The sequence below is a fragment of the Ornithorhynchus anatinus genome, chromosome 15, assembly GCF_004115215.2.
Source record: "Ornithorhynchus anatinus isolate Pmale09 chromosome 15, mOrnAna1.pri.v4, whole genome shotgun sequence".
NCBI classification, from domain to species: domain Eukaryota; kingdom Metazoa; phylum Chordata; class Mammalia; order Monotremata; family Ornithorhynchidae; genus Ornithorhynchus; species Ornithorhynchus anatinus.
In genome coordinates, this window is record NC_041742.1 from 25,269,544 (window position 1) to 25,283,353 (window position 13,810).

At 46.3% G+C, this 13,810-nt stretch overlaps 1 protein-coding gene and 1 long non-coding RNA gene across 2 annotated transcripts in view; one reads left to right on the forward strand and one right to left on the reverse strand.

The window, feature by feature from the left end:
* Window positions 1–1,283, forward strand: part of DHRSX (dehydrogenase/reductase X-linked) — a 72,840-nt gene extending 71,557 nt beyond the window's left edge. Inside the window, exon 7 of the mRNA XM_029079823.2 lies at window positions 912–1,283. Coding sequence (XP_028935656.1) covers window positions 912–1,160 — 249 coding nt within the window. The 3' untranslated portion in view covers window positions 1,161–1,283. The remainder of the gene's footprint in view (window positions 1–911) is intronic.
* The window catches only part of LOC120638866, a 119,592-nt gene that overhangs the window by 58,578 nt on the left and 47,204 nt on the right, over window positions 1–13,810 (reverse strand). The window lies entirely within an intron of this gene.

Below are 13,810 nucleotides of genomic sequence, written 5' to 3' on the forward strand. Positions count from 1 at the left end.
AGTAAGCACTTAACAGGTACCATAATTATTAGTATCATTATTATTATCCTCTGGGCCTCGTTTACCTCACCTATAAAATGGGGATGGAGACTGTGAGCCCCATGTGGGACAGGGAGACTGTTTCCAACCCTATTTGATTGTATCCACCCCAGCACTTAAAACAGTGCCTGGCACATAGTAAGCACTTAAAAAATACCCGTTTCAAAAAGAAAGGAAGAGGTAGAAAGAGGGAAACCGAAGACAGAGAAAGTTCAGCGGCGTTCATTTTCAAGTTCGAGAATATCCCTGGATGATTGGATTTTAAATTAGTCACTCACAGTAGTTCTTAATTTCTATAATAACAGGGAAGAAACATCACCAATCTCCTTCCAAGAAATAGCTCCCCAGTGAAAACAGCACTAAAACAGATTTCTATGTTTCGAGTCGGGCACTCCAAATGAATATTGGGTTTTGACGTATCAGTAGAAATCAGCATGTTAATTTTATCAAAATATTTTTCCACAATAACAATAAATATAACGATAAACAGAAACATTCCCGGCCCACAGCGGGCTTCTAGTCTAGAGAAGCAGCGTGACAGTGGAAAGGGCTTGGGAGTCGAAGGTTGTGGGTTCAAATCCCGGCTCCGCCACTTATGAGCTGTGTGATCTGGGGCAAGTCACCTCACTTCTCTGTGCCTCAGTTACCTCAGCTGTAATTGATACTGGATTGATACTGTGAGCCCCAAGTGAAACAACCCCATTACCTTGTATCTCCCCCAGCGCTTAGAACAGTGCTTGGCACATAGTAAGCACTTAACAAATACCATCATTATAATTATTAGAGGGGGAGACTCCAATAATAATAATAATATCATCATTTTTGTTGTCGTGCCTTTTCTTATTATTCCCATCATTCCCACCCCCGCAAAGAGCCCGGATGAAGGGGCGTCCATCTCCCTGTACGCGGCCTTGTCCCCGGAGCTGGAGGGCGTCGGAGGCTGTTACCTCTACGAGGAGAAGAGGACCAGGTCCGCCGACCTAACCTACGATCAAGAGCTGCAGAGGAAGCTCTGGGCCCAGAGTTGCAAGATGGTGGGGATTCCGGACGAGGTCAACAGAAAGGGCCCGAAGAAGAAGCCACTGCCGCTCTCTCCCGGGGACAGGCCGGGAGCACCCTGAAAGCCCGTCTGGCTCCACTGGAGACAGGGTCCCCGGTCCCCCCCGGAACTATTAATAATAATGATTATAATGATAATAATTGTTCTTCTTAAGCGCTTACCGTGTGCCAAGCACTGTTCTAAGCTCTGCGGGATTGGGGGGCGGGGGCGTGTCTCACCGTCTTAATCGATTGGGGGGCGGGGGCGTGTCTCACCGTCTTAATCTGTATTTTACTGATGAGTAACTGAGGCCCGGAAAAATGAAGTGACCTGCCCAAGGTCACACGGAAAGGGTTCCGTTCCCTGCCCTCTCCAGGGGGAAGACCACCCCAGGGAGGAACGTCCAGCCCGCCTTCCCGCGGCCGGGATCCGCTCTGTATTCCCCGCGCTTCCACCTCTGATTAAACAAATGAGAAATTCACCCCGGCTGCTGCCTGCTTCCTCTCGCTCACCTCTGAGGGAAGGGTCTTTGTGCGCTTGGGCAAGTCACTTCACTTCTCTGTGCCTCAGTGACCTCATCTGTTAAATAATACTGATGGTGTTTGTTAAGCGCTTACTGTGTGCCGGGCATTGTTTTAAGTGCTGGAGTCGATACAAGCAAATCGAGTTGGACGCAGTCCCTGTCCCATGTGCGGCTCACAGTCTCGATCCCTCTATTACAGATGAGGTCACTGAGGCACAGAGAAGTTAAGTGACATGGCCAAGGTCCCACAGCAGACAAGTGGCGGAGTCGGAATTAGAACCCGTGACCTTCTGACTTCCAGACGTGCTCTATCCACTAGGCCATGCTACCTCAGGGATATTAAGACTGTGAGTAGCATGTAGGACAGGGACTGTGTCTGATCTGAGTAGCCTGTATCTACCCCAGTGCTTAGAACAGTGCCTGGCATGTAATAAGCACTTAATAAATACCATAGAAAAACCAAAAACCTGAATTAGCCCGTAGCTTGTACTCCAGCACCTAATACCGCGCCTGGCCACATAGTAAGCGCTTAATAAACACCGTAAAAAAATGCAATAGACCAAATCACGCTTATTCACTATACTCCATCTTCATCGCGCAAATGATTGTGACTGATACGAAAATTAAGTTCTGTCCCGACATCACTCTCACCGCCCTGAAGAAATTACACTTGGAAAAACAGGATTATAATTGATCTGAGAGAGTAAACGAGAGGTAAAATTGGACCATCTGCTTTACAAGCCGCTGCCGTAATACTTGAAAACGAGCCAGAGGAAACTGGCTTCCAGGAGACTCATTCATCAGCCAGATGGAGTTTTGGGATAAAGCTGTTAAAATGGCATAAAGGGTGGGTTGGAGATGCTACGTGACACTATTTAAAAAAAAAATCTTCAAAACCCTTCTGGTTATCAGCTGTAGCACACCTCTACCCACTTCCAAAGACGTCTCCTGGACCGGGAATCTCCTCGCAAATGACTGATCGAGCCACAGTCCGGAGATGCTGCTGCTGATGGTATTTGCTAAGCGTGTATTATGTGCCAGGCACTGTACTAAGCAAATCAAATTGGATACAGTCCCCGTCCCATGTGGGGCTCGCAGTCTAGATCCCCGTTTTACAGATGAGGTAACTGAGGCACAGAGAAGTGAAGTGACTTGGAAAGAGGACACATATGCACGCTTCAAATTGAATTTAAGGCAGAAGACATGCTTTGGTGTCTTTGTAGAGGGTGATTGAGAAGGCAGTAGAAGCAGTGATGGTAGTGGAAACAGCAGCAGTAAAATTGAGAAGCAGCCTGGCCCAGTGGGAAGAGCACGGGTCTTGGAGTCAGAGGGACCTGGGTTCTAATCCCGGCTCCTCTGCTTGTCTCTTGTGTGACGCTGGACCAGTCACTTCACTTCTCTGTGCCTCAGTTACCTCATGTGTAAAATGAGTATTAAGACTGTGAGCCCCATGTGGGACAGGGGCTGTGGCCAACCCGATTAGCTTGTATCCACCCCAGTGCTTAGTACAGCGCCTGGCACATAGTAAGCACTTAACAAATACCATAAACTAAATAAATACCATAGATCGATCGATTGATCTGAGACCAGGATCACAGTGTGTTAATCCCTGAGGTCAGGGAAATTGTCTGGCAACTCTGTTATAGTGTACTCTCCCAAGGCTTAGCTAAGTGCTCTGCCCACAGTAAGTGCTCAATAAATACAATTGATTGATATGATACAGTTCACAATGGAAGCGAGCCACAATATACTCTAGAAAGAGCCATGCTGAATTCATTTCATGCCTAAAGATCAGCAGCCTGAAACCTCAGAGTTTGAGCCACAAACTTTGTCAATCCGTTTCCTCTAGACCGAAAGCTCACTGTGGGCAGGGAACGTGTCTTCCGACTCTGTCCTATTGAAATCTCCTAAGTGCTTAGTACAATGCTGTGCACACAGTAGGCGCTCAATAAATGCCATTGATCATGATGGTGAGGGATCTCAAATCTACTATTAATGGATTCCCCACTTCGCTTGCTTGAAAGAAGCCAGACACCTGCCTTGTCTCTGAATTGGTACCGAAACTGGTCTGTATTACAGCTGGGCTCCATCCTCCGAGCGCGGCAAACTGTCGTCGGGGATTTCATTCCGCTTGAAAATTGGCACGTGTGAATCACAAAGGGTAGATGCGAAATGTTAGTATTGTAGCGACATTTTGCTGCCAAAAATTTTCAGACACACACGGGGAGTCAGGGAATGATTTCTGAGGATTATTTGAGCGCCTGCATATCGTTTCCTCGAGGCAGCAGGCAGCTGCCTAGAAGACTTCCCTTCACGAAAGCCCACAGATGAACTTGGAGCGTGTCACCTGCCAGGAAAGCTGTGACGTGTCACATTCGGCTCTGACAGGTTTTGTGCTCTGGGCTACAGGTTGCCTTTCTGCAGTCTAGAGTGGAAATCCTGAGTTTTGTGGGAGGAGGATCAAGGATTTCATTTCCATTTTCCTGACTTCCTGGCGACTTGACATAATTGAAGGAGACCTCCCAGTCAATATTTAACACATAAGGGGTCATCCTAGACCTAATTTATGACCGCTATTTAATCCTCCTAGACTGTAAGCCTCTTCATCATCATCGGTGGTATTTATTGAGCACTTACTAGGTGCAGAGCACTGTGCCATTGACCAAGCTGCTTTTTTCGCTTTAATAATGCAGAATGGGGAGCCCGAGAAAAAGTGGCAGAATTAGATAAAATACCCTTGGGACTTATTTCGTTTGTTGGTTTTTTAAGGTATTTAAAGGCTTACTATGAGCTCGGCATTGTTCTAAGTGCTGGGGTAGATACCAGGAAATCAGGTTGGACACAGTCCTTGTTCCATATTGGACTCCTGCTGACCTCATCCTGGAATGTTCTCCCTCCTCAAATCCTACAGATAATTGCTCTCCCCACCTTCAAAGCCTTACATTTCCTCCAGGAGGTCTTCTCTGACTAAGCCCCTCACTTTCCTCTTCTCCCATTCCCTTCTGTGTCATCCTGACTTGCTCCCTTTATTCATCCCTTTTATTCATCCCCCTCCCAGACCCACAGCACTGAAGTCTCTATCTGTCCCTTCTTTGTTTCTATTAATGTCTGTCTCCCTCTCGTCTCTAAGCTCGTCGTGGGCAGGGAATGTGTCTGTTATATCGTTCTATTGTACTCTCCCAAGTGCTTAGTACAGAGCTGTGCACACAGCGATCAATAAATACTACTGAATAAATGAATAAACGACTCACAGTCTTAATCCTCATTTTTCAGAGGAGGTCACTGAGGCACAGAGAAGTGAATGGCCCAAGGTCACACGGCAGACAAGTAGCAGAACCAGAATTAGAACCCGGATCCTTCTGGCTCCCAGGCCCATGCTGTAGCCACTGGGCCGTGCTACTTCTCGTGGTTTCTCACATCTCCCAAAGCCCACTTTTATAAGGGTTTTGATTCCCCCTTCTAACTAGAAGCGAATACCACAGCCATCCCAGAAGTGGTTTAAAGTCGTCTTCTTTCATCACCGGGTAATTTATTATTCTTAACAACATCTCCTATGTTACATCACACCATTTACGTCTTGAGAATTTCCTCGGAGAGATTCCCCGACTCATCCATCTGAAACGTTTCCTCCCTGCCATGATCACAGAATTGTAATCATGTCTTTCAAAGGAGCCAATTTACTTTAATTTTAGCACCAAGTGCTGAAATATGTGATTTGTCAGAATATGCATGCAATTTTTGAAGACCCAGAATTGAGAAACAATAGGCAGGCGTACGTGCTCAAAAATGTAACCCAAATGATTCAGGAGGCGCCTGAGTCCATAAGCGTATCGAAATGCAAAATGTCAGGATCATTTGTATTTATTGAGTGCTTACTGTGTGCAGAGCACTCTACTAAGCACTTGAGAGCGTGCAATACGACAGAGCTGGTAAACATGTTCCCTTCCCACAGTACGCGTACATTCTAGAGGGGAAGAACGTCAGACCCTAATCCGTGGCGATTTTTGCTCAGAGTAACTGGTCCTCCCTGCCTAGAATTCTGTCCCTGACCGTGCCAACGTGATGTTTGAAGGAACTACGTGCCGTCCTGGATGGCTTGTGAATTCTCCTGATATTTAGTTAACGCGCTAAATTACTGAAGCCATTATCCTTCATGTCTGAGGTTGCCATTTCAACGGTCGCGGTTACCGACAGAACCAATCTGTAAAATGGGGGTGAAGACCGTGAGCCTCAAGTGGGACACAAACTGTGACCAACCTGATCAGTTTATATCTTCCCCAGCGCTCAGTATAGTGCCTGGCACATAGTAAGTGCTTAACAAATACCATTAAAAAAAAGAAATTAATGGCCAGCACTCACCTCCTGCCTCTCCCTAGTCCCATTCCTATCCAAATTCTAAGAACGGGTCATATACACCCACTGTCTTCATTTCCTCTAGACTGAAAGCTAATCCTCTGGACTGTCAGCTCATTGTGGGCAGGGAATGTGTCTGTTAAACTCTTCTTCTATCCTCTCCCAAGCGCTTAGTTAAATGCCCTGCACTCAGTAAATGCGATTGACTGACTGATTGACTTTCTGTCCACCCACTCTTTTTTCGACGCTCTGTGATCTGGCTATCTTCCTTCTGACGCTGTGGAGATTGTTAGAAGCTCGTTGTGTTTTACTGTTTCATCACTCCTGATGTATTTGTCTCCAGCTCCTTTCGCCTCACTATGTGCGATATTTATATTAGTGTTGGTCTCTCCCTTTACACAGGAAGCTCACGGTGGGCAGGGAACGTGCCTGCTAATTCTGTTGTATTGAACTCTCCCAAGCACTTAGTACAGTGCTCTGTATATTGTTCGTGCTCAATAAATACCACTGATGGATCGACTGATCCGCGGTCCCACGGCTTCAACGACCACCTGGGTTCTAATCCCGGCTCCATCTCTTACCTGCCGTGTGGCCTCGGGCAAGTCACTAAATTTCTCTGGGCCTCAGTTTCCTCATCTGTAAAATGGGGATTCAGTACACGTTCTCCTCCCTTGGACCGTGGGGCCTTGTGTGGGAAAGGACTGAGTCTGACCTGATTATCCTGTAATATTACTACTACTACTACTACTACTAAGTGTGATATCTGTTAAGTGCCTGTGTGCCACGCACTGTACTAAACCCTGTGGTGGATACAAGCAAATCGGGTTGGACAACCCTAGTGTTTAGATCAATGCCTGGCAAACAGTAAGCGCTTTACAAATACCAACATTATCGTTATCAATTTCAGTAGTCCCCTGAGACAATAAGACAAAGGTTAACATATCAATGCGTGGCCATACAGGAACTGCTCCAACTTTTCCAGGATGGTTTTGCAACAGCGTTTTTCCTCCATGGCAACACCCACGGATTAATCTGCTTTCAACGCTGAACAAATTGGCTGCAGATTAGAAAACAGGAGGCCTGTGAGGTCATCCACTAACCGGAAGAAATTACTTCAGATTCACTCATGGAATGACTCTTGGGAAAATTTCCACCAGGTTCATTCATCTACTATCCTGCCTACAGTTGACCTCCTGCCCTCTCTATTTAATTAAGATACTTTTCTAGGCTTGATTCATATGCATTGCTTTCACAGAGAAAGCAGTGGGCAGAGCTGGGTTCAGAACCCAGGTCCTCTGACTCGCAGGCTCACGCTCTTTCCACTGGGCCTCGCTGCTTCTCAGGCGCCTAGAACGGTTTTCTTCCAGGGGCTCAGTCCAGTGCTCGACCCAAAGTACTCAATAAGTACCTTGATTGATCAACTGATAATCATCACCGCTATATCCTTCCCAGCGCTTAATACAGTGCTCTATAGGCAGTAAACGTGTACTGAGGTATAAAGCTATGAGAGTTAAGTCCTGTGAATTCTTCGTTTTAGTTTTTATGGCATTCGTTAAGTGCTTACTATGTGCCCAGCGTTGTACTAAGGGCTGGGACGAGACACATGATAATCATGTAGGACACAGTCCCTGTCCCACATGGAGCTCATGGTTTTAAGGATTAAGGGTTAAGGATAAAGACTGTAAACTCATCATGGGCAGGGGATGTGCGTGTTTATTGTTGCATTGTGCTCTCCCAAGCACTTAGTACAGTGCTCCGCACAGAGTAAACATGCAATAAATACAATTGAATGAAGTTAAGTGACTTGCTTAAGGTCACACACCAGACTCCCAGGCCCACGCTCTAGCCCCCCGGTAGACCTCACTACTTCGAATTCTTGTAGAATTTGACCTTGTACGGTGGGGCGGAAGGTGTGTGAGGGTGAGAATCAATCTAATCAGTGATACACTCCCAAGCGCTCTGCACACAGTAAGCGCTCAATAAATACAACTGACTGACTCGCTTAAGGGCCTGGTGTGTGACCTTGGATAGATGGCTTAACTTCTCGGAGCCTTAGTTTCCTCCTCTGTGGTGAGATTCCCATTTTCCCTATCTCTTAGGGGGTGAGTCCTGTGTCGGACAGAAACTGCATCGGTGTTGATCATCAATTAATCAAACAATGATATTAATTGAGCCCTCTGTGCAGAGCACTGTACTAAGCATTTGGGAGAGGAAAATACAACAGAATTAGCAGGTACATTCCCTGCCCATAATGAGTTTACATCCTGTATCTACCACAGTGCTTAGTCCATAGTAAGTTCGTAATGAATGCCGTTACCGTCACTGTCAATGAGAAGCCAAATAGGAGACTGTGTAGTTTAGAGAGCAGAGAGACGGGGAATTCTGACCTAAGTCTAATAATAATAGTGACGTTTGTTAAGCGCTGACTATGTGCCCAGCACTGTACTGAGGGCTAGGGTGGATATAAACGAAACAGTCTGTCCAACAAGGGGCTCACGGTCTTAATCCCCATTTGACAGATGAGGAAACGGAGGTGCAGAGAATTGATTTGCCCAGGGTCACACAGCAGGAAAGTGGCAGAGCTGGGATTAAAAAACCCAGGTCCTTCTGACTCCCAGGCCCATGTTCTATCCACAAGGCACACCGCTTCCCTTCTGAGGCTTTTTTCTTCTGATTTCCCTCAGGGATTGATTTCATCTCTAAAAGGATTTCTAAATGTCCAAAGCCATCTACCCCAGCCCGCTGGTGGGAGCACAGGGGCCTGCGACGGCTGGACTGTGCTGATCATAAGTCCAATCAGCTCACTTTAGGCAGGGAATGTGTCTGCTAATTGTTGCATTGTCCTTAGCTTACCACACTGTTCCGCACACGGGTGTTCAATAAATATGACTGACTGACATCATCATCAGTATTTATGGAGTGTCCCATTGTGCAGCATACTGCCAATCTCGAGAGCTTTTTACCGGCTCGTCAGGTTCTCCTGAAATGCCCCCTTTTATCCTCCCTGATGCGCACGGTGGGCAAAAATCTGTAGGGAACAAGATCCTTGCATCAGAAGAACCTTTCCACTAGCAGAAATCTAGCCGTCACAAATAATTACTTCTTTCATGAGTGGTCTAAGGTTAATTTTAGCCTCCTAAAACCCTCTCCCGCCAGATCTGATAAGTTTCCTCCTTTAGCTCCGGCTGTCTGGTTTCTGATGGGATCTGGCTACTAACTGGCTGGCGTTACCGGTCCTTTAACCATCACAGACAGTGGGGCTGTGAGGCGGATAAATATTGACCCCTCCTCCCGCCCCCCACATCCTGTTCCATGGGGTTAGTCGATGATGCTGAGAGAATTTGACAGGCTGTTGTTTCTCTGGGCGGACTCTGTTCTAACAGACTCAGAGCGCTTTCCTTTTCAGTTCGGATCTTCGGCAAGAAGGAGGAAGAAAGGGCCCCAGGAGGGTATCTGTGGGCTTTTCACCAAGCTACCCTATAACTCAGGGGGCTCCTTGGGAAGTTCTCTCCACGGCTGTGGACATGACGAGGGCTTAGAAGCAGCGTGGCCTAGCGGATGGACCCCGGGCCCGGGACCTAAAAGTACCTGAGTTCTAAATCCCGGGAAGATGAGGAGTTCTGTTTTGGACACGTTAGGTTTGAGGTGCCTGCGGGACATCCAAGTAGAGATGTTCTGAAAATGTGAAACTGCAGAGAAGGAGAGAGATCAGGGCTGGAGAGGTAGATTTGGAAATTGTCCTCAGAGAGACGGTAGTTGAAGCTGTGGGAGTGAATGTGATCTCCAAAGGAGTGGAGGTAAGCCCAATGAGCATATTTTAGTGGCATCCGTTAAGCACTTATTCTGTGCCAGGCACTGTTCTAAACGCTGGGCAGATACGAGGTCATCACGTCGGACACAGTCCATGTCCCACACAGGGCTCCCAGTCTTCATCTCCGTCTTCCAGAAGAGGTGACTGTGGCACGGAGAGGTGAAGCGACCGGCCCAAGGTCACACAGCGGACCAGTGGCAGAGCCGGGGTCAGAACCCCGGTCCTTCCGACTCCCAGGCCCAGACTCTAGCCGCTAGGCCACGCTGCTTCTCCCTGATCGTTTTGGAGGCCGCTGTTCAAACTGAAGATCAAAAGCATGAAGAGTCCAAGTCCCAGAGAAAATTATGCCTTTGGTAAAGCTGAAGACTGTAAAAAATGAAGAGTGACAACATATGGCAGACTACTGAGGTAATTCTCCCTCAGTGGAGTAATTAAGTGGAACTGACATAGATAATTAAAGTTTCCGGGTGTTCTTTTAGGTATGTTCTTGTCTGGGAGTTTGACTCTTTATAGTGCCCTGGGCTTGAAAAGATTTTTCTCTTTGACTCGCAGGCTCTGTTATTAATCTAACAAAAGAAGACATCGTCATTACATTTAGCCTTGTGACCTACTCTGTTTAACTAAAGGCATAGATGTGTTCTACTCAAAATAGGGAGCTTAAGCGGGTTCTGAGTTGATATTCACATTTGGGTTGGGAATTTTTTTTCCCTCAGCCGGAATCACCTCAAATCGGGGGAGAAAGCGGGCAGGGAAATGAAGAGCTGAAGCCTTCTTTCCTGACTCCTTAGCTGTGGAGGGAATCTGCCGAGACTCTCTCTCGTTTACACGTTAATGCTATTTTCGGGATGACCATAATGGAGCTATGTCTGTGGCTTATTTACGCAGCACTCACGGCGGGCAGGCTCAGATTTGACTGCATTGTGGTTTTTACTTCCCAAGACCTTTGTACAGCAGAGTGCTTAGAAGAGGGCTTGACACATAGTAGGCATTTAACAAATACCACACAGTTGCACCTAGTAGATGCTCACTATTATTACTTCCCCTCCTCCAAATACTACTACTGCTATTATTATTCATTCATTTGATTATATTTATTGAGCGCTTACTGTGTGCAGAGCACTGTACTAAGTGCTTGCGGAGTACGATTCAGCGATACTCTACCGGTCTCGGCTACGAGAGGGAAAGTCAGAGAGAGGCCTTCCCGATCCATTCCTTGCTTGGCCAGTGGTCGGAAGGTCCTCGCTACAAGTCAAAACTCCCCCGTGCTGGGCAGCGGCAGCACGGGAGAGAGTGGAGGGTGGAGACCGCGTGGAAGGACGCGATGGTAAACCACTTGCGGATTCTTCCCAAGGAAACTCTACGGATACGCTACCAGAACATTTGCAGATGGAGGTGGGGCGTTCTGGGAGAGATGTGTCCATGGAGTCGTTAGGGGTCAGAAATGACTCGGCAGCATGAGACGAGGCCTCGTCCTCTTTCTACCGCTGCTGCTATTAATACTAGCATTTCCTCCGCACCTTCCAGAGAAAAGCTGGAGGGGGAAAATGATGTTGGAGGTGTTCGGCAACAGTGGCAGTCTGAGGCTCAGTTTCCCCCATCCGTAAAATGGGAATAAGATACCCCCTCTGCCTACCTCCTAGACTGAGAGCCCTGCGAGGGACAGAGCCTGGGTCCGATCTGACTTTGCGTCTGTCCCGGGACCGTGCTTGGTGCATTCTGAGAGCTTGATAATTTCCTTAATTAAAATTACTTAATCATTCCTAAAGATTTTTCCCTCCATCGCAGACATCATCACGAGCTTTTCTGACGCTCTTGAAGTACTTGATCAAAGCCCTCGAGAAGTCTACGCTGGGCAGGGAGGCTTTGTTGGATCTTCCCTATGGAGTTTCAAACCTTTTTCCTCAGAAAAACAAGTCATGATTCGCCAAGTGCTAATGAACCATCAGCACCAAAGGATTGCTACCGGCTTTTAAACTTTGAACTCGGAATCAGGGAAGGGGGTTTGCATTTGTGAACAAGGCTGCTTCTCTGGGGAGTATTAGAAACGACCTGAAAATAAGATTTTTGTATTTCTTGGATTCTCCTATGTTTTCATAGTCGACTGCTTTGTCCAACAACAGATGCCGGTGAGGCAGTTTAGCAAGAAACTGCAGTGATTGGAATTTCCGGCTTTGAGTGAATTTTACGAAGCAGAAAAAGGGACGAGAGGAAGAAACATACGCTACTGATAGACTGGAGTTAATCCCTGACCAGAAGACGTTCAAACATTTCCACCATTTTCTCTTTATTGGGTTGCTCTATTTAGAGGTTTAGACTAGAGGTTTGTTAGAAGATACAGTCCCTACCTGACAATCTAGCGGGGAGACAGATCCTAAAAATAAATTACGGAAAGGAGGAAACAGAATGGAAAGGTGGATTTACAGGCAAGGAAGGGATTAAATAGCAGCGTATGAAAGTCCGTGTAATAGTAAAAATTATAGAATTTGTTTAGTGCCTACTATGTGCCAGGTGCTGCGTGAAGCGCTGGGATGGATAAAGCAAATCATTATTAGTTGGTTAGAGTCCTTATCCCACTTCTCTGCTGCATGACCTTGGGCAAGTCACTTCACTTCTCTGTGCCTCAGTTACCTCTTTTGTAAAATGAGGATCAAGACTGTGAGCCCCATATGGGACAGGAACTGTGTCCAACCTGATTAGCTTGTATCTACCCCAGCGCTTAGAACAGTCCTTGACACATAGTAAGCGCTTAACAAATACCATCATCATCATCATTTCACAAGCCTAGATGGCTCATTCCTTTTCCGGCTCCCTCGATGAAATCATCTCCTTATTCACTTTCACGGAAGGAATCTTACTTAGGCGTTCCGTAGCCTAGATATCTCCCATTACCTTTCCAGACTCAAGACACTTCTATAAAAAGACGAGATTGGAGAATCAGTGGCAAACCTGCGTGTGATGTGATCTACATAAACAGTGTAAAAGTGTGGGTTGTAGAAGCGATATCTTCCCATCTGTATTCTTACAATTTCGGTCCTGGCTCATACTACTATTACTTAAAATAACTGTGGCGTTTCTCAAGTGCTCCCTATGTGCCAGGCACCGTATTAAGCACTGGGGTAGATAAAAAATAATCAGGGTCGGACACAGTCCCTGCCCCACATGGGGTTCCTGGCTTAAGTAGGAGGGAGAACACAGACCGTATCTGCATTTTACAGATGAGGTAACAGAAGCACAAGAAGCAGTGGGGCCTAATGGAAAGAACACAGGCCTAGGAATCAGAGGACCTGGGTTCTACCCTGCTCCACTACTTATCTGCTGTGTGACCTTGGGCAAGTCAGTTAACTTCTCTGGGCCTAAATATCCTCATCGGTAGAACAAGAGTTAAATCTCAGTCCCTCCTATTTAGACTGTGAGCTCTGTGTGGGTGCCTGGTAAGCACTTAACAAGTACCATTAAAGACAGAGAGAAAGAGAGAGGGAAAAGAGAGAGAGAGAGAGAAAAGTTAAACGATGTGTCAAGGTCTTACAGCAGTCAAATGGCAGAACTGGAATTAGAACCCAGAAGGACTGACTTTTGGTTTCCAATATAGAAAATGAAAGGTCAGTCTAAAATGGAAGGGGTATTGGATTGAGACTCAAGGAGAAATATAATTGTAGGTGACACGGACTAAAACCCCACACTTTTTCTTGGGAAGATGGTTAATTATTGGCTGTGAAGAGACTGAGGCTTAATTTATGCACGCCTGTTCCTTGTTTTAGAATAGCAAAAATAAGACAGCCAGTGCCAATGGAAAAACTAGTCATTTTAGTTGTCACTGTGACCTCCACACTGTGGAAAAAAAAATCTTTGGCAGGCTTAATCTCCTAGTTTAGATAGGTATAGAAATTGGAAGTAAAATACTGTGCTGTGAACATTTTCGTAATAAAGAGACAATGGTACCATTGAGAAGCCATGATATAAATCAATTGCTCATAACCTTTTCAAGCTGGATAGTGCTCATAATAATAACAAAAAATAATTGTTAAGTGTTTACTATGTGGCAAGC